At 36.9% G+C, this 21342-nt stretch overlaps 1 protein-coding gene across 1 annotated transcript in view; it reads right to left on the reverse strand.

Moving 5' to 3' along the window:
• Positions 1 to 20751, reverse strand: part of LOC126474972 (methanethiol oxidase-like) — a 117703-nt gene extending 96952 nt beyond the window's left edge. Inside the window, exons 1-3 of the mRNA XM_050102497.1 lie at positions 20596 to 20751; positions 19737 to 19922; positions 6323 to 6482 (exon numbers count right to left, since the gene is read on the reverse strand). Coding sequence (XP_049958454.1) covers positions 6323 to 6482; positions 19737 to 19922; positions 20596 to 20721 — 472 coding nt within the window. The 5' untranslated portion in view covers positions 20722 to 20751. The remainder of the gene's footprint in view (positions 1 to 6322; positions 6483 to 19736; positions 19923 to 20595) is intronic.
• Positions 20752 to 21342: the final 591 nt, after the last annotated feature.

Below are 21342 nucleotides of genomic sequence, written 5' to 3' on the forward strand. Positions count from 1 at the left end.
AACTGCAGCAGAAAATGGTATAACAGGAGAAGGATTTGTTGAGGAGGGTATGACAAAGAGCAACTTACTGTGAACAGTTCAATGATAGAGCTGTTCTCATCAGAATTGCACCAAATCAACACTGACAACAATATTTCAGAAATACACACTGACATCACAAGCAGAAGATGGAGAAATAGAGAAAGTATATGAGGATATTTAACTGGTAATTCAGTACATAACTGGAGATGAAAATCTAAGAGCCATGGGAGTTGGAATGACATTGTAGGGGAAACGGTAGAAGAAAGGGTTATGGAAGAATATGGGCTTGGCACTAGGAATCATAAAACGGAAAGACTAATTGAGTTAGTTAATAATAGCAAATACTCTGTTCAAGAAGCACAAGGAGAAAGTCTATTTAGGAGCTAGATTACATCATAGTCAGGCAGAGAGTTGAAAATCAAACATTGGACCTTAAGACATACCAGTGGCAGATATGGACTCAGATCACAATCTGGTAATGATGAAGAGTAGGCTGAAGTTTAAGAGACTAGACAGGAAGAATCAATGTGTAAAGAAATGGGATGCACAGGTACTAAGGAATGAAGAGGTACACTTGAAGTTATCTGATGTTATAGACACTATAACATTACAAAGAATACTGCAAAATACTGAAACAAGTAATCCAGAAATCTAAGCAGCTTTTTAATGAGAGAAAGATAATTACATCAGGAAATAAAATACAAAAACTATATGAGATATAGTGAAGACAGAGACAGGTGGGACCAAAAAGGAAGAGGAACAGCCCACTCTAAAAATAAATGAGATATTGGTAGCAAGTGCATGTAGTGTTGCAAACCTCTTAAACAAGTACTTTGTGTCTCTTACTGACAGCTTAGGGTTTTCAGTTTTAGTAAACAGTGCAACACAGTAGCTGAGACTGGTCTTTGCAAATAATTTTAGTAAAATGAAATTGACACTCACATCTCCCAAAGAAGTAGTGTCCATCACAAAAACCCTAAAATCAAAGTATTCTAGTAGTTATGATAACAGGTCAATGAAGTCAATCAAAGAATGCTCATGCAAGTCGAGTTCTATCTTGTTATTTGTATAATCAGTCTCTTATCAGTGGAATGTTTCCAGACTAACTAAAACATGCTGAAGTTAAGCTTCTTTACAAAAAAGGGGATAAAGAGGTACAATCAAACTATTGACCAATTTCACTTTTGTTGGTTTTTTCAAAAATATTTGATAAGATGCGTTCAAGCATCTCCTTAAGCATTTTACCACAAATAATATATTGTCCAAGTCACAGTTTGGGTTCCTTAAGGGTTTTGATATAGAGAAAGCTATTTACATGTATGGTGAGAGTGTATTTAATTCATTAGATAACAAATTAACATTTTCTGCGACCTGTCAAAAGCCGTTGACTGTGCGAATCACAGCATTCCCTTAAGTAAATTAGAATAGTACGAAGTAACTGGCAGTGCTGCAAAATGGTTTGAATCTTACCTATTAGGAAACAAAGGTTGTTGTTGCAAAATACCTGTGGAACAAGCAGTCAGCCTTCATCTAATTGGTAATTAACTACATGTGGTGTCCTCAATGTTCCATCTGTGATCCATTGTTTTTCTTGTGTACCTTAATTATCTCTTGTCTGTTACATAGCCAGATGCTAAATGTGTTTTGTTTAAAGATGATACATTACATTAAGTAGCAAGCCAACTACAGATTTAGAAATGGTTCCTAATCAAATTTTCACCGACATTAATAAATGGTTTAAAGCTAATTCACTGTCATTAAACTTTTACGCAGTTCAGAACTTGTAAGAGATTTCCTTCCAACATGTGTGTAACATATGAACACATGCAGATCGAAGAGTCTGACAGTGTGAAATTTATGGAATTACAACTTGATAATAAATTCATTTGGGAAGGGCATTACACAGAATTGCTTAAGTGTCTAACAAGTCTGTATTTGCATTGAGAATGATGTCAGATGTAGGAGATATAAATAGAAAAAAGTTGCATACTTTGTTTACTTTCATTCTATTGTGTCATATAGGATCATATTCTGTGGCGACACATCAAACTGAGTAAAAGTTTTTAGCATACAAAAGTATGTAATAATAATCATTCCTTGTGTAAATTCAAGATCATCATGTAGAAACCTGTTCAAGAAACTTTGTATTCTAAACCACTGCTTCTCAGTATTTTTGTTCCTTAATGAAATTTGTTGTGAATAATATATCTCTATTTCTAACCAATAGCTCAATACATAGTATCAATACTAGGACTAAGAACAATCTAGATAAAGACATACAATTACTTAATTCAGTTCAAAAAGGGTCCATTATTCAGCAACACACATTTTTGATAAATTACCAGCAACCATTAAATACTTGGTTTCAGATAAAGTAGAGTTTGAAAGACTTTTTGATAGGCAACTCCTTCTATAGTCTACAGATGAATATCTTAACAGCTTAAGTAAAAATGCCTGTTAGATTTCAGTTTTGACAGCACTTGGTCACAACAGTCAAGCTTAGGTATTTTGTAAATGGTAAGTTTATTCAAATTGCACTACAATGTTTCATTCTGACAGTGTATTAATTCTGTAAATATTGGCAGTTCCAGTTTATTGTAATGCATTCTCCTACTCTGACAATCTCCTGACAAATGGCCAGGGTAGTAAGTATTACATTCAAATGTTTTATGTTTTTTATGTTATACTTTCTGACATGTTCCACATCCAAGAGGATCAGCTCATTTTTTGGGTCTATGGAACGAAAACAGAATCTAATCTAATCAAGGATTAAGAAAGGCATAAGACAGGGATGTTGTTCTTCACCACTGCTATTCAATCTATATGTCAAAGAAGCAATGATGGAAATAAAAGAAAGGTTCAAGAGTGAGATGAAAATTCAGGGTGAAAGGATATCAATGTTAAGATTCACTGATGACATTGCTCTCCTCAGTGAAAGTGAAGAAGAATTACAGGAGCTGACATATGGAATGGTCAGTCTAATGAGTATGGGTTGAGAGCAAATAAAAGAAAGATGAAAGCAATGAGAAGTGGCAGAAATGTGAACAACAAGAAACTTAAAATCTTAACTGGTAATCACAAAGCAGATGAAGTTAAGCAGTTCTGCTACCAAGACAGCAAAATAACCCATGACAGATGGCGTAAGGAGGACATAAAAGGCAGACTAGCACTGGCAGAAAGGGCATTCCTGGCCAAGAGGAGTCTACTATAATCAAACATAGGCCTTAATTTGAGGAAGAAATTTCTGAGAATGTATGTTTGAAGCACAACGTTTATTGCAGTGAGACATGCTCTGTGAAAAAGCCAGAACAGAACAGAATAGAAGCATTTGAGATGTGGTGCTACAGAAGGATGTTGAAAATTAGGTGGACTGATAAGGTAAGGAATGAGTAGGGTCTCCACAGAATCAGTGAAGAAAGGAATATACAGAAACAACTGACAAGAAAAAGGGGCAGGATGGCAGGACACCTGTTAACTTCCCATGGCACTAGAAGCGGCTGTTGAGGGTAAAAACTGTAGAGGCAGACAGAGATTGGGATACATCCAGCAAATAATTTAGGATGTAAGTTGCAAGTGCAACTCTGAGATGGAAAAGGTTGCATGGGAAAGGAATTGTGGCAGACTTGATCAAACCAGTCAGAAGATTGATGGAAAAAAATTCTCATTGAAGCATAAAGGAATTAAAGACATTAGCTGCCAGTGGGCATGATTGATATCAATGGAGTCAGTTGAAAATTTGTGCTGGATCTGGATTTGAATGTGGCTCCCTTGCTTACTAAGCAGATCTGGACACAATGGTCACCACAACCACACATACTATCCTCGCACTCCTCCTATCACACCCAACTACTCAGCTTATACCACAGACTACTGATATAGGGCCACTGCTTGTTAGCCTCATTATTCATGGCATCTTGCCAATTCCTGTACAAGTTTGAGCTTTTTGTACATCTGCACTGAAGGGATAATTGGCTGTCATAGCCTTAATTATGTATATGGTGTCTGTTGTTTTGGACTTATCCAAAAGAACATACACCATTTTGATCCTGCAGCAACTATGAATCAAGTCACAAAGGAATTAACCCTTAACTTAAAATTTTTTTTTCAAATTATTTGAAAAAAAAAAAAGAATTCTTGATTAATGAAAATAATTCTATGATGAATAACATTATATGCACTGGACTTTGACTAAAATATCCTGAAACTTGAAGACATTTTTTAATTTCTGTCTAACTATGAAGTATAACCACATATTTCACGACAGTTTTCTGAGACCACAAATCTTGGAGGAGCTGGCTGGAGCACAGTCATTATATTTATCTTGTGCCACTGGTGAGCACTTGTCAGTCAACTGACAAAATGTCTTCACTTTCAGTCTCTAATGAAGTAACATCACATTCTTTTCCACTTTCTGAGTTGCTAAATTCAGTGTCAAACTCAGAATTGCTACAGCCATACTTCGTTGAAAGCATTGCCTAAACAACAATATAGGAGAGAGTCTGAAAGCACACATTTTGTTGTGCAGTATCCAGAGCTGCACACAGTACACATCTGTACTACCTAGTGGCAACCACCTCAACCAAAACATGACAGCCAGGCTACAAATGTACTACCAGGTGCTCTGTAGCAGCTGAACATGTAACTACCAGTACTGAAATGGATATAAGTAGGTTTCTATTTTTTCAGAGGTCTTTTCTTAAGTTGCCTGAGTATATTCAGGATTTTAAGTTTCTGTCAAAATAGTAGACATGAGACAACTCAAGGTTTTAAATTAAGGGGTTAAAGAAATTAGCTGCCAGTGGGCATTGGTTGATATTATGAGGTAAGCTGAAAATTTAGGCCAGATCAGGATTGAAACCTGAGTCTCCTGCTGACTAGGCAGATACACCATCTGTACACTGTGGTCACCACAACCCTACGGACTACCCTACATGCTTCCTGTCAGACCCAAATTCTCAACTTATACCGTACACTGCTGATGTAGTGCCCCTGCTAATTAGCGTCATTACTCACAGCATGTCACAAATTCCCGTAAGAGTTCAAGCCTGGATTGCATATGCACTGAAGGTATCATTGGCCAGCATTGCCTTAATTATGTATGTGGTGTCTGTTCTTTTGGATGAGTCCAAAAGAACAGACACCACATACAAGGTCTGTTCAAAAAATTCCAGAACTTTGTCCATAAAAATTTTCTATTCTTACCTTTTACTTATTGTGCATGATCTCTTTCAAAATACTTTCCTCCAAAATTGATACACTGCTCCCAATCTCATTTCCACAACCAGATGCAGTCTTAGTATGCCTCTTGCTGGATCCCACTACGTGCCTTCTATGAATTTTCTTTTATCTCGTCCATCATTGCAAATCCTTTCACTGTCCTAAAAGTCCTTTCACTGGAGTTTTCAATTTTGGAAATAAAAGAAAATCTGCAGGGTCATGTCTGGAGGGTATGGAGGATGAGGCAGCACAGTGATTTTGTTTTTTGTGCTACAGTCATGTACCAACAGGGATGAATGTGCAGGTGTATTATTGTGATGTAAGAGCCATGACTTGTCTCGCCACATTTGCCGCCATTTGCTTCTCACATTTTCTTGCAGGCATCACAACATGCCATGATAGTACTATTGATCAACAATTTGTCCCTGTGGTACGAATACATGATGGATTAATCCTTCAGAGGGCGTAATGAATGAGGGTCGTCTTTAACTTCCAACTCCCATTTTTAAACCATCTGAACCATTCATTCAAAATACTGAGTAAGGCTTAAGCATTCATCATTGTAGGCTTCCTGCATAATTTGGTGTCTCTTAAAGGTTTTCTAAAGTTTCACACAAAATTTAATGCAGTTGTGTTGCTTCTCAACTCTGCCACCTTGAAGTTCACAAACTGTGCAACACAACATTGTACTCAATACACCACTGAGCAATAACTAACAGACACACTACAATGAAACTTCTGGCAGTTACACATTAAACATTGGCATGTGCAGGGATGCCAAGAGTATTTTCTCCAATACACCATTGGCACGAAATTATGAATATTCTGGTATTTTTTGGCCTTACCTCATATATCAGTACATAAATACAACACACAGAATTCTCATTCAAAAAAATGATATGTTTGGGTATCAGTGTACCTTCATATTGTTACCTCAGCTTACTAAATACATCATGTCAAAAGATTTGGAAATTTTAGTAGACAATGCTGCCTTTGTGTGTAGTATCAGATATTCCTGCTTCCTCACAAAGTGTTGTAATAATGTTTTAAAATAGATGGTAAGTCTTATATTCACTATACTCACTCTTAATTTCAAAAGATTCAGCATCAAGAAGAAGAAAATTTCCTTTTGCTTCATCACAGTTGTCACCCAATGTAGATATCATTATTTCTCCAGTTGGAAGGCAATGTGTTGTATGTAGAGCAGTAACGTCTAGTTGACTTAAGTCTTGAGGATCTATAACCTTCAAAATTGATAAATAGTGTCAGTTCACTATAGCATAAAGAAGCAGCAAAACATAACAGCATGTGACACTTGTCAAACAGAAAAAAATTTTGAAGAAAGGCAAAATGGAAGAACACAAATTAAACTATTGTTGTACGACAATGGTTTTACAAGTTCAGAAATTTTTATGTGTACACTGGGAAGTCTTTGTTGAAATGAATATAAGTAATGGGAAGAATAATAGTAACAGCCTACAAGCAACTGATGTAATGAGCAGTTAACAGCCACATAAACAAGATTGAAAATGTTGCTGAACTTCTGGACAACATGTTTTTCAGATCTGACTATAGTTTGCCCTGAAAAAAGATAATGTCAGAAATTCCAGCAACATATCAGTCTTGTTTCAGTTAGAGCTGTTTACAGCAAAAATTGTGCACTGTGTGTTGCATTATTAGAATACTGTTTCAGATACAATCTTTTTGTTGTTTTTGTTATTACCTTCTCCAAAGACTGGCTTATGCAGCTCTCCACCCTACTCTATACTATGCAAATTTGTTCATCTCTAAATAAATACTGCAATCTACATCCATTTGAACAAGCTTACTGTATTCATACTATGGTCTCCATACATAATTCTAACTCCCACACTTCCCTCCATTACCAAACTGATGATTCCTTGATGTCTCAGAATGTGTCCTATTAACTGATCCCTTCTTTTAGTCAAATTGGTCAGACATTTTGTTTTTCCTTAATTCAATTCAGCATTTCCTCCTTAGTTGCTCAATCTACCCATCTAATCTTCAGCACTCTTCTGAGGCACCACATTTCATTTCACAAGCTTCTGTTCTCTTTTTGTCTGAACTCTTTATTGTCCACATAACCCTACTGTAAAAGGCTGCACTCAAATTACTAACACAATTCCTCTTTTTAGATATGTTTTCCTTGCTATTGCCAGTCTGCATTTTATATCCTCTCTACCTCAGCCAAGATCAGTTATTTTGCTGCTCAAATACCAAAACACATCTACTACTTTTAGTGTCTCATTTCCTAATTTAATTCACTCAGCTTCATACGATTTAATTTGACTACATTCAATTACCCTTGTTTCACTTTTGTTGAATTTCATCCTACAACTTCGTATCAAGACACTTTCCATTCTGTTCCGCTGTTCTTCCAAGTTCTTTGGTGAACAGAACTGCTGAATAGAATTACAGTGTCATCAGCAAACCTAAAAGTTTTTATTTCTTTTCTCTTAACCTAAATTCACTTTCCAAATTTCTACTTGGTTTCATTCAGTGCTCACACAATGTACAGATTAAAGAACAGTGGGGATAGGCTACAACCCTGTCTCAGTCCCTTCTCAACCACCACTTGCCTTGTGTATAGCCATGAGCTGTGGTGCACTCAATGTGGCATAGAGGCCAGCACTGCAAGCTGCCGTACTTCAGTTCACCATTTCAAACCTAACCATCAGCAATTATTTAGTATTTGACATATCTGGGAGGTTCTTGAAATTTCTAATGTTTGTAATGTTTGTGTATTCTGGAATATGCCATGTTTGTATAAATAGGCAACATGCTCCTCTAAGAAGTTGATTTCTCTTCTATCTATATGTTGGTGTTTGCAATAAACTTGCTTTGACTGCAAAGTATTGTAGTTCACTGACAACCATGCTTTCAGATTTGAACTTGGCTGTGATTATGATATGACACTCTTTGGGGGAGACCTCCGACATTTCAAAACATTTACATCACTGTGGCTCCAATTATGCAACTTAAAAGGTATTGCTTACATAGACAGACCTAGAATACAAGCAGTACATCATTCCCAAGGTCTTTATATTCAAGAAACCAATGAATTCCTAAACAGCAACAAGTCAGTTGCACTTAAGGCATACATCAGTATTTTCTGGAGATGGTAGTCAGAACCCAGTGAAAGGGCTGAAAGGATTTGAGCGAGTAGGTGGGATGACATGATGTGTTTGGCCAATGCATAATTTTACATGGGTGGTACAGTCCACCAGTGGTTCAAGAAAAATTAAGAGCAACTCATTAGCTGAAACAAATTCTATACCAAACTGAAGAAAATATTTGATGACAAGCAGCATCAAATCAGCTTAGTGCAAGAACAATTGGAGAAGAGAGCTTTATATTATGGGGAATAACACATACAGAATATTTTGGTCTATGCCACATAGTGAATATGACACACGAAAGAAGCCAGAAAATCTCTCATTTGAAGAGTGGATTTACAGAAGCGCATTTAACAATTTCTTCTAGTAAAGGAGGTCATAACAACTGGGAAAGTCATCAGATGGTATCAGCATATGAAAAAAACAACCCAATGTTCACCCAGGTGCAACAAACATCTCTGCCACAGGAGAATGGACATTTGGAGGACAGAATACAACATATTGTTATGCTCCCACTATGGATGCCATAGACATGTTGTACACTACTGCAGAGAGAGGTGATGAGCTTTCAATGGCTACAAAGCCTCAAGATTTCAACTATCACAAGCAGTCATAGACTGTAGAAGATTGAAGCCCCAGATTTTATAAGCTATTCCAATGCGCACGCAAAGATTACTCTCAACAGTTGTTTGCTGGTGAGGACATTGTTATCCCACCATAATAACAAGACAAGTACCAAAATTCCAATCATCAAGCTAGACACTCAGTTACACTTTGTATCTTTTGTCAACTCCCAAAAGCCACTCTGGCTCACATAAAAAATGTACATACCAGAGACATGATGGTCAAGGGAACTTTGGAATCACTAACTGTCACTAGCAGTGACAACTTATCCCTAACAGTATGTGTATAGGAACATCTGAGCCAGTCCAGCATGGGCAACCCAATGCCACTGACAAAGAATCATGAGCTGCTACCACTACGGACAATGGAATGGAGGAAGCTGCTATTGAACTGGACATAAGATCTGACCTGACTGAGGAAAAGCATGGGCAAGTGTTAGCCATTCTGCAGCAATTTTCAGACTAATTCAAATCTGGAGTGAAGAAAAGTCAGATCAAGCAACCCATGGTAAAACACTGTACCATTACTGAAAATCACCCACCAATCAATCAGCACTTGCACAGGGTGTCACTGGCTGAACAACGCAGAAGATAAAATCACAGAACTTTCAGAGTCCTTGGTCCTCTCTTGCAGAAGAAGAAACATGGCACATGGTGTTTCTGTGCCAACTACCAATGACTGAACTAAATTATGAAGAAAGATGTACACCCATTTTCGTACACAGGTGACACACTAGACAGCATGACAGGAGCAAAGTACTCCTCAACTGTGAACATGCAGACAGGTTTACTGGCAAACTGTGGTTGATGATGCTGACTCAGAGAGGACTGCTTTCATAACTCCTGATGGCCTTTACAAGTTCAGAGTTATGCCATTTGGATTATATGATGCTTCAGCCAGCTGTGAATATATGATGGAAAATCTGCTTCGGCACCCTGAATCGATGACTTGTCTCTGCTATCTGGATAACACTGCTGCTTTTTGAAGACATCTGAAGAACACTTAAGCTGCCTTACAACCATATTGAAGTGTGTTCAGACCACAGGGCTCCATCTGAATCAAAAAAAGTGCCCCTTCATCTCTCAACAAATAAAAATATTGGAGCAAATAGTTAATGGTGATGGGTCCATTCCAATCCAGAGAAAATAAGAGCAGTCACAGATTTTCTGACTCCTTGGCATGTCCTTGATGAGAGAAATTTTCTGGGAATGTGCTCATACTAAAGGCAATTCATAAGGAAGTTCTGCTTCATGGCATAACTCTTGCAATGATTAATACAAGGAGGCACCAAATGTTCCTGGAGCAAGGTGCAAAAAAAATTTATCCTTCCTTAAGGAGTTGCTATTATCTTCTCCAGTTCTAGCACTGCATGATGAGAATGTCAAGTCAGAACTTCACACTCAAGCAATTATGGGAAAAGTGCAGTTCTAGTAAAAATTCAGAAATATACCAAATAAGTGATAGCTTATGCTTCCAGAGCAAAGTCCGTGATGAATTACTCTACAAGCTTGTGAGTGTGTTTGCAGTTGTTTGGGCCATCAATGACTTCCAGCTCTATTTATCTGGAAAACTATTCACCTTGTGACAAATCACCATTCTCTATGCCGGCTGACAGGCCTGAAGGATCCATCAGTTCAACTGGCAAGGTGGGTACTGAGACTTCAGGAGTATGACATCACAGTAGTATACAAAAATAGATGCAAACATAAGGACATTGATGGCCTTTGAAGAAATCCTTTGGCAGAACACAGCAATGTGGATTAAATCTCAGTCATCACTGCATTAGATGACATTGCCTATTATCAGACGGAACATCCACCACTAGTGAAAACCACAGAAACCTTGAAGGAGGAGAAATTAACCAAAGGAGGATTCCAATTAATAAACAGAACATTGTATAAGTGAAATGGTTGCTTCTCTTTCCAGTTCATCAATGGCAAGCTATCCTGAGATTTCTCAATGATGCTCCAACATCTAGTCACTTGAGATTTGTCAAGGCTTTAAACAGAATCAGGTGTAGCTATCACTGGCCAGGTCTCTACTGATCCACTCTCTCTGTGTACCATGTATCTGGCAAGCACGAGGGCCCCAGCTAATGTAGTATCTGTTTCAACACCATTATACATCAGTACTACATTCACACACATATTCATACACACTTCTATCTTTTGGATTTATGCTGACTTTGATTACCTATTTGATTCATGATATTGGTGTTTGATGACGTGAGCTGCAATAATTTGCTTAATACACTCTACTTTAATCATATTTTCTGTGGTTAAATATGATCAACCCCAGGGGGGTACACTCTTTGTGTGTACTACATGTCTGGCAAGCACAAGGGCCCCAGCTAATGTTGTATCTGCTTCAACATCTTTATACTTTGGTACTATATTCCTTATTTACACCATTTACACTTAGTTTCTAGCCACATGTCTAAATCAATTCTAGGTACATAAAATGCTTTGCTGATTTGAAAATAGTATTTTATCTTATTTATACTGGCAGGAACTGAGAATAGTATGAATTTTGAAGAAAAGTATAGCCAACTGGATAATACACATAAACACATACATTTGTCTACTTAACACTCTAGTTGATCAGCAGGAACTATGGTATAATCTTGGTCACTTGTATAACATTGGTTTTTGTTTCACATCTTCATGATTTTACAATTATTCAGTGTCATGTGAATCTGAAATACTTCATACGTACATGATTGAATGTTCAGCATGATTATTATGGAGACTGTTAGTGACAATCGACATAATTTACATTGCACGCAATTAGCCTACTATTTGAAGTTTATACATGACACATATTCTATTGACTTCAATGATTTACTTATTATTTACTTTATCTTGACTATAATGAATCCGATTGCTCTGTGATAAATTTGGTGTTGTCTTTGAAGGTTTTGATTAATATGATTTAGGAGTGTTTTGCTTGCTGTTGTCCTAGGGTGATGATAGTATTATTAGTGGATTTTGGCTTCAGGGTTACAGATGACCACAGTCTTGATGAGATATATGCATTGGCTGATTGGTCTGAGGAAGGCATCAGTCAGATAGGAGATATTTTGGTTGGATGCTCTGGCTGGACATCAATCATTTCTTTGACACACCAATTATGAATGGAGTTTAAGCTATGTTTCAGTACATCAAGTGTATTACTCTACTTTGCATTATGCTTGTGTTTTTATCTATATTTGATTCAGTATGTGTGTTCGTGTCATGTTTTCTATATTAGTTGTTGGCATTCATAATATATATTCTTTAGTACTTTGATGCTCAACATCACCCTTGTTGAATCACTTTTGTCAGGATCTGCTCTCACATCAGTGTCAGAAACACGAGTGTTTCTTCAACTGCTTGTTCAGGATGCTTTTCCTATTAAATCATTTAAGTGCCAATGTACCAACGTATGTATTTATCTTCAAACACACATTCATATTAAAATGTGATATGAAATAATTAGATTGTGACTGAACATCACCTACAAAATCATTTTTGCTATATTTTATTACTGTACGAACATGAATAATTTTGCTTATCTGAAAGATTTTCCCATATTTGTCATGACTTGCAATCATTGTTGATGTTTCATTGTGTCCCTGTACCTTTGTGCTCCTAATACTAACTCCTGCTTGTCTTATGGTAGTAGATGATGTTTATTTGGAACTTGAAGTTCTACATCATTTTGATACACATACTTGCATACTTATCGCTTATTGATTTTGAGATTTGAACTAACTGATAACGAACTTTATTACTGGTTAGTACCTGTAGGTTCAGGTCAGTCCAAATGTCGCAAACATAGGCCTTGAACATTTTTGTATGGAACTTGAAGTCCCACATCACATTGGTTTGCATATTTCCATACTGATTCCTTATGGATTTTGAAATTTGAACTAACTGATTATGAACTTTTTACTGGTTAGTACCCAGTGCTTTGCATTTTTAGGTCAGTCCGATCATCGCAAACATAGGCCTTGAACATTTTCAATTTGGTTTGAGGTGTCTCATGCCAAATTCTAGTTTCATGTAGTTTTGCTTACTATATCAATTTGATCTGTTTTTCAGCTGTGATGTCATGATTTGAGACTTCCTGTATAGTTTTAGTCATATATATAAATGCATTGTAGGTTAACTCTTGTATTTGATTGTGTGTTAGGCCTTGTTTTGTGGCCTTGCTGTCACTTGCTGCAATTGCATTTCCTATGACAAGATGAACTCTGTATGGTTCTATGCACTACTTTGGTCTCACTTAACAGACTGGAGGGAATTTTCATTTGCGTTTTCTGGTATATATTTTAAATTAGTGTTTTTCTATGATTTGATGTAGGATAACTCTTGAATCTTATTTGTCATTCATGGATACAAATATATATTTTGTCTAGTAAAGTAGGTAAGATTTTATGTTATCAACTTGAATTTTGCTTTGTCACACTGTATTGTATACACAGAATAACTCTTTATAGTTCACCATACTTCTGAATTGGAAGTTATACAGTGATTAGATTAATTAACAATCATGGGATATATGTATATATAAGTAAACTAATGACAGTCTTGCACTGGTGAAAATTTGAAATGAACCAAGGAAGGAGTTGGAACAAAGTGATGTGAAGGGGATTATGGTAAAACACAGCACTTTATACTGATATACTGTTTACTGCATTTAATAAACTCATGGAAGTAATGGGCATAATAGTTGTGACCACAAGGAGGTTATTCTGAAAAACAATTAATTTTGTTTCCTGATGTATGTTCACACTTATTTGAGGACATTGATATAGATGTGATCATTCTGATAATTGAATTTGGAAGATGATACATTTCTTTAATCTATTTGAAATTTTGACATTGAAGTCGGTTTGATACAGCATCAAATGTCTGGCATTCCAGTTGAGGCATGTTCTTGCCTGGGAAAAAATTATGTATCCATAACTTGACAACCAACTCACACTAACATCTTTTAGAGGTATGATACAACTTATTAGGCAATAATATATGAACAATTGAACGAATCTCATAGTACGTTCAATGGAGTGCATCAAAAGAGCACCAAGATGATAAAACGGAAAATTTATGCACTTGTATCTTTCTTGTATTTCATCTTGTAAATGAGAAAGTTGACTGACTAAACTTTATACATAACATGTATTTTTCACTCACACTAATTGTCAAATTGCTGGTCTTTTTCACTAGTCATGATTATATTCCCTTCATTTTTAGCCAGAGATTTAGGAGAGCTTTGTCTCTCTGCAATAGTCAAACCTCTTTGGGATGTATTGTAATACCACAACCCCTGTATCCTCTTCTTCCACTCTCATCCCCACTCTCCCAAAGAGGACTTACACCAACTTAAACTGCTGTTTGACTTTGTCTTTTCTGGTTACCTGGATTCGAATACACTGAAGATTTTTTGTGCAGAAAATTAGTAATTTGCACTAATTTAAGCTACTGTTTTGACATTGTTTATGTTGGGCCTCACCAGTATGTAGAATGAAGGAAACATGTTAAAAGCTAATATACGATCACAATTTGCACATAATACAAACCACAGGAACATGGTAGGAATAAAATTGCTATTGTAATTATGGAGTAATCAACAATTTAAGTTCCAATATTTCTAGTCATCAGGAAACAGCTATTTTTATGCTTTTTAACACAAAAACTACATGTGTCCCTAACAGAAATACGACATGATGATTTTTCAGTCAGAATTAAGGATACTCATGTTTTAATTGGTGTTAGTTAGCTAAACTGTAATTATGAGCATATAGAAATGTAAAACTTTACTCATACGTAGTTTAATTAGTTGAATCTAGGCATTTTATGTAATAAAACTAATTGCTCTGTTCACCTGAAAACGATAGGATGATGTCCTTTAAGACAGTAAAAAAATATATGCAAATTAATGAAACACATTGTTGCAATGATAAAACATGTAATTTCTTAGTTTCAATATAAACAGATTCTTTCCTGTCTTTGTATGAAATTATTCACTTCTATTTCGTGTAAATTTCTACGTTATTTGGGAAGATGTATGCAAAAACTTTAATTGTATAAATCCAAAATTCAATATAAACAGAGGTGATTTGTATGCCACTATAGGTCAGTCTGAGGTCAGTCCCACGTCAGTATTACGTCAGTCTTGGACCGAATTTTCTTTCAACAGCATGTAGTCAGACTTTGTACATTCGCCGTCAAACATCTAGCGTGCAAAATAAGATTCTCTTTGGACAAGAAGTACTAAACTTATTTCTATCATTGCATGATTCCCATGTGGTGATGCAATAACATCAAGATGAACCTATGGCAGCATTAAGAAGCAACACCCCATATTACACAAGATATGTATTATTTTATTGGTGGAGGATATCCATAATAAGGTGGGGTATATTAATCATTATTCTTCTTGTACTAAATAATGATACACATCCCAAACTTCACCCACAAAAAATTTTTGCCATGTTATATTACACTGTCCACAATCCATTGCCATCCAGTAGCTGCTCTGTGAGAGAGTGCATGTCATGCTTATAAAAAAATCACATCTCTAAACTGTTCCTCCACTGTCTGCAGTATATAATGCTGTAAAGTATGTTCATATCATTATGCATACAGGTGTTTTCTTAAACGTAATAAGGGGACCACATCCTAACCACAGAAAACATTCCATAACAAAACAGCACATCCTCCGTACTTCACTTTTGGGATGGCAAGTAGCAGCAGGCACTGAGCAAACCCAAAACCTTCTATATGATTGCCTCAAGTCATAGTATGAGTCAGCCCTCCAAATCACTCATTCCCAGTCATCCACTGTCCAGTAGCATTATTCTTTACACAACTTCAAGCATTGCTTAGCATTCACTACAGAAATGGTTGGCTTATGAGGAGCCTCTTGACCATTGAATCCATTCTTTTTAACTTCCTATTCGAACTTCCTATTCACAATCATTCTGCTAGTAGGTGCGCTGGTAGCAGTTTTAAAACTAATTGCAACCATTCTGCACAATGTTTGTTTGTCAGTATCTGGAAGTTCATTAGATCTGCCTGGTCTTGGATTAGCTGTCACTCATCCATCATGTTTCCACTTCACATCACATCACCAACAGTTGACTTGTGCAGCTTTGGAAAAGTTGAAATTTCCTTGATGGATTTATTACTCAGGTGATGTTCAATGATCAGGCCACAATCAAAGTCACTGAACTCTCTTGACCCATTCTAATGTTACTGCTTCTCTGCTGACAACACAATACTCCAGTCTCCTTTCTATATTGGCAAAGGCCAGTTCCACATTACACAGGACTGTCCAGGTAATTTTGATCAAATAGTGTATGCCACAACATGTTTTAGATGTCACAGCCGGCAAATGAACTGCCCGAAAGTCAAATGGTTCAAATGGCTCTGAGCACTATGGGACTTAATTCTGAGGTCATCAGTCCCCTAGAACTTAGAACTACTTAAACCTAACTAACCTAAGGACACCACACACATCCATGCCCAAGGCAGGATTCGAACCTGTGACCGTAGCAGTCACGCGGTTCCAGACTGTAGCGCCTAGAACTGCTCAGCCACCCAGGCTGGCCCCAAATGTCAAGATCACCACAATACATCCATCATTAACCAGACTGCAAGGCATCTGACAGTATTTTGTACTGAGTGGTCTGACATACTGCCATGTTTCCAACCAGATGCCAAATAGTAGTTGAGAGATTAACCAAGTAATGAAATCTCATCTGAGAATATGGCATATTTTCATATGTGATTTCTTCATAAATAAGGTATGAAATAGCAAAAGTGGATCTCATATCAAAGTTTGTTCTATTAATGTGAGTGTTGATTCTCAACTGGCACAAATTTAATTATGGTGGAGGCCTGTTAATCTGAACTAATTGGGACCGGACCTTGTTCGGATTACCAACTTGTTCAGATTTGCCAGAATTATGGTGACACGTTTCTAGAATGAAGTATACCAAGCATATAAGTAGGTACATGATGATAACAAATGGGAACAAGTGTGGGCACAATGGCTCACTCTCACTCCCTGCCCTTGTTGTTGTGCATTGTTGAGTGCGATATGGTTTGTTTGGACAGATTCAGAAAATGTCATGGAATCTGTCTGCTAACAATTACTGGAAAGAAGCTTTCTTCTGACCATGATGCAGCAAAGGATTACTTGGGTGAGTTTGCAAAAATGATAAGAGAGGGAAAGTATTCGCCTCAACAAATTTATAATGGTGACAAGACTGGCCTTAATTTTAGGGTATTGCCAACAAAAAGCCTGGCATCAAAAACAGAAGACCATGCTCCTGGTTTTAAAATATGCAAAGATTGTGTGACTTTATTAGTGTGCAGCAATGCTGTTGGTGACCACAAGCTGCCTTTAATGCTGATTGGCAAATCTGCTAGGCCCAGAGCCTTTAAAAACTGCAACACGAAGTCCCTGACCATATATTATCACAACAAGAAGAAAGCATGGATGGATGGTAAGCTGTTCAAAGAATGGTTTCCCAGCCAGTTTGTTCCCTCTGTTCAACAGTTTTTAAGGAAAATCATTTGTCTCCCCATGCAATCCTTTTGATTGATAATGCGCCATCTCACTCTAGCACTGAGGAACTATGTGATGGAGAAATTGTGGCGAAGTTTTTGCCACCGAATGTTACACCACTTCTACAGCCGATGGACCAGGGCTCACTGCAAACATTAAAACTGATTTACAGAAAACAATTTTTAAGTAGCTGATCCAAGATGATAGCATTCCTTTAGTGGACAAAATAAAAAAGACCAATGTGAAGGATGTTGTTTATTGGGCCACTGAGGTGTGGCAGAGTATTTCAGAAAATACTCCGAGAAAATCGTGGAGAAAACTGTGGACATCTCTTGAATTTCAGGACAACCTAGTTGAAAATGAAGAGGAAAATCTACTACAATTAATACAGACAATCTGTGGATGTGAAGAAGCTAGTGAAGGAGATGTAGATGAGTGGATGGCAGTGGATGGGGCATGTGTGGAGAAGCCTACTGATGCTGATTTAGTTGCTGCTGTGACTCAAGACCAAGAAGAAGTGGTCTGCTGTGATGGAAGTGACAATGAGTGTGAAAGTGACAAAGGAGAGTTGGTGCCACAAAGTGATGCAGCAGAAGCCCTTGACCTCACGCTATGTTATTGGGAGCCACAGCCCACTGCTACACCTTCTGATTTGATGTTTATGAAACAATGGTGCAACTATGCATCATATAACAGACTGTCTTCATTATGCCAAAAAACAATCACTGAGTTTTTGTCATCTAAAAAGTAGGGATAAAATGTCCATTGTATTTTAGTAAGTTTGACAGCTTTTCTTTCATTGTTATGAATTGTTTAAAGCTAATCTTTTCTTGTCAATTTTTCTAATACATGTTTACTGTACTGTGTAAATTAAAATAGTGTGTATGTACAGCAGTTTACCACACAGTTTTCCACACTTAGACTAACATTTTTCATGTTCGGATTAACCGAACGTTCGGGTTACCGGGGTTTAGATTAGTGGAACTCTGCTGTATGTAATTTCTGCACTACTTTATAATTTACAAACCTCTGAATTTGTATTCAAAGCATGAAGATCTATATTAACACCATGTCATGAATTAATTATAAGTAAATTTTTCCAGATAGTTAAATCTGTTGATGCTGTTTGATTGTAGCCACTTCTTTAATATCTAAGTAGGTTGCACAATACTTTCTTGTATCAAATTGGTAATGGCATCAATTATTGTACATGATAGCACCTCCAGTTCATGAAGCATGAAATTGTAATTTCTGCTTCTTACTTGGCACTTCTCTCTATTCTACAAAATGTTCTTCAAAGAATGCAAATCATTTGGCAGCCAGAGGGAGGCCAGGTAACTGCACTGCTCACGGATGTAGTAGCTAGCTCACTAGAAACCATGCTAGATAAATTGTTTTTGAAGTTTCTGATTTGACAGTAATGAATAAAAATAGCTGACAAATCATCTGTATCTTCTTGACATAATTTATTGATAATTGTAATGGAATTCAGTTGGTTGACCCAATGTACATATCTATATTATTATTATTTTAGAGAAATACCAAAGCTTGAACACAGAGAGCAGATGCAAATGGATGTCTGCTGCCGTAGTTAGGTAAAGATGAAAAGGCTTGCTCATTTTAGACTAGCATGAATAGTTGCATCAGACTGGCTTGCAGACTAAATATCACAAAACAACATCAATTTAGGACATAAAACTAATAACTTTTCTTTCAGCTGTATTTATTAATGTAAAAATATTATATGGGATTGATTTTGTAGTTAGTATGGTACTCCATACTACACTTATGCTTAAAAATATACCATATTTATGTGTGCATGTGCATGCACTTAAATCCAATATACAGGTATATTCACAACTGACAAACTGTATTGAGGTACTTTAACTGATGTTAGTTAATCAGTTACTGTGTTTTGATACAGTTTGTTAGATAGAAACATAAACAGGATTAATAGAATTGCCTGACTGCAGGTCTCAGTTTCATAAAGCAAAGATTCATAATGAAGAAGCATATTGACAACAAAATCACATATAATATTTTCACATAAATAAATACAGGTGAAAGATAGTTATTAATTTTATCTGTCATAAACAGCCTCAACATTCATGGAAGCAAGAATCATCAGTGTGGTAATGATAACCATAGTGTAACTTAAAATTGTGTAATATTACATACCTTGTGCAATCGAGGTGCTCTCTCATTGATTCCAATATCAACAACATATATCCTTGAACTGCCCAGTGATGGCAAAATCAGCTTGTCTCTACATTTTGTTGAATCTTCATGACAGCTGCTACAAACATTCCATCCTGAGTGATGTAGCTCATCACCTAGGTAAGGCATTGGCAGGCGATGTATAACCTGTACACAATGAAAATGAATGAGCGTACGGCATCGTTGGCTGGGAGGCCGCACCCTGGGAAGTTCGACCGCCAAGGGCAAGTTTTTTGCCACATTGGGTGACTGATCAGGATGAAATGATGATGAGGACAACACAACACCCAGTCCCCAAGCAGAGAAAACCTCCAACCTCGATGGGAATTGAACCAAGGCTTGCTTGCATGGGAGGTGAGCATGTTACCACCCAGCTAAGCAGCTGGACTGTGCACAATATCAGTTCTTAAACTGTGTCAATGACGCTACATAGAACATGCATTTTACTGTTATAGTAAACCATGGTTAATCAATTTAGAAGAGCATGACTTTATTTTATGCACCTGTGTAAAATATTTGTGAATTTTCTTACAAAAACAAAACAACTTTTCTACAATAACAATTTCAAGCACAAAATAAATGGAAAAATAAATTTCTGCCACCTTAAAAACTGTTTGACAAATACTACTTCCTTCTCTACTAAAATACAGGGAAAAAATACAACTGCATCCATTACAATTTATTTGTAAGTGAACAAAACTGAAACATGCAGGACTATGGTAGAAATGAGTTTCATAATAATTTCAGTGCTGTGTTATTTTAAGTAGATTATCTGAAACAGCAAATTACATTAACAACTGCTAGAATAGACTGTACTCACCTTGCAGAAAGTGGGGCTGTCAGGATCAATATCAACAGTTGCCAAAAAGTCTGGTTTAGTATTGCGAGCTTCAGCAGGTTGAACGCAAGGCACATAAACAATTTTTTCTCTAGGTCCATATTGCATAGCTTCCAGGGGAGATGAATAGCCAGGGCCACAGCCATGACCTGGAAGGTATATTTGTCAGACAAAATATGAAAACTGAAGAAAAGAGGTGCAAAAAAGTATTACAATCAGTTTTTCAGTATAGTTTATCCAGGAGGCTATGACTAGAAATCCCAATTTCACAGAAAAAATAACAAATTTGTGTATGCAGAACAAATAATGTAGTTGAGACACTATGAATATTCCTTTTGAATTTCCAATCATTCATACAATCAAACAATGGAAATCCAGGCTGGAATGTAACAATATTATGAAAAGGAAAGTTGCTACTCACCATATTGCAGAGATGCTGAGTCACAGATAGGAACAACAGGAAGACTTTCACACTTAATGCATTCAGCCAGTGGCCTTTGTCAACAATAGAGACACATATGCACACACACACACTCACACTCACAACTAATGCAACTCACATATGACTGCAGCCTCAGACAACCGAAACTACACTGCAAGCAGCAGCACAGGTGCATGATGGGAGTGGCAACAGGGTGCGAGAAAGGAGGAGACTGGGGCGGGGAGGGGAGGGGGAGGGATAGTATAGTGGGCATGGTGGACAGTGAAGTGCTGCAGGTTGGGCGGTGG

This window comes from Schistocerca serialis, chromosome 4, assembly GCF_023864345.2.
Source record: "Schistocerca serialis cubense isolate TAMUIC-IGC-003099 chromosome 4, iqSchSeri2.2, whole genome shotgun sequence".
Lineage (NCBI taxonomy): Eukaryota > Metazoa > Arthropoda > Insecta > Orthoptera > Acrididae > Schistocerca > Schistocerca serialis.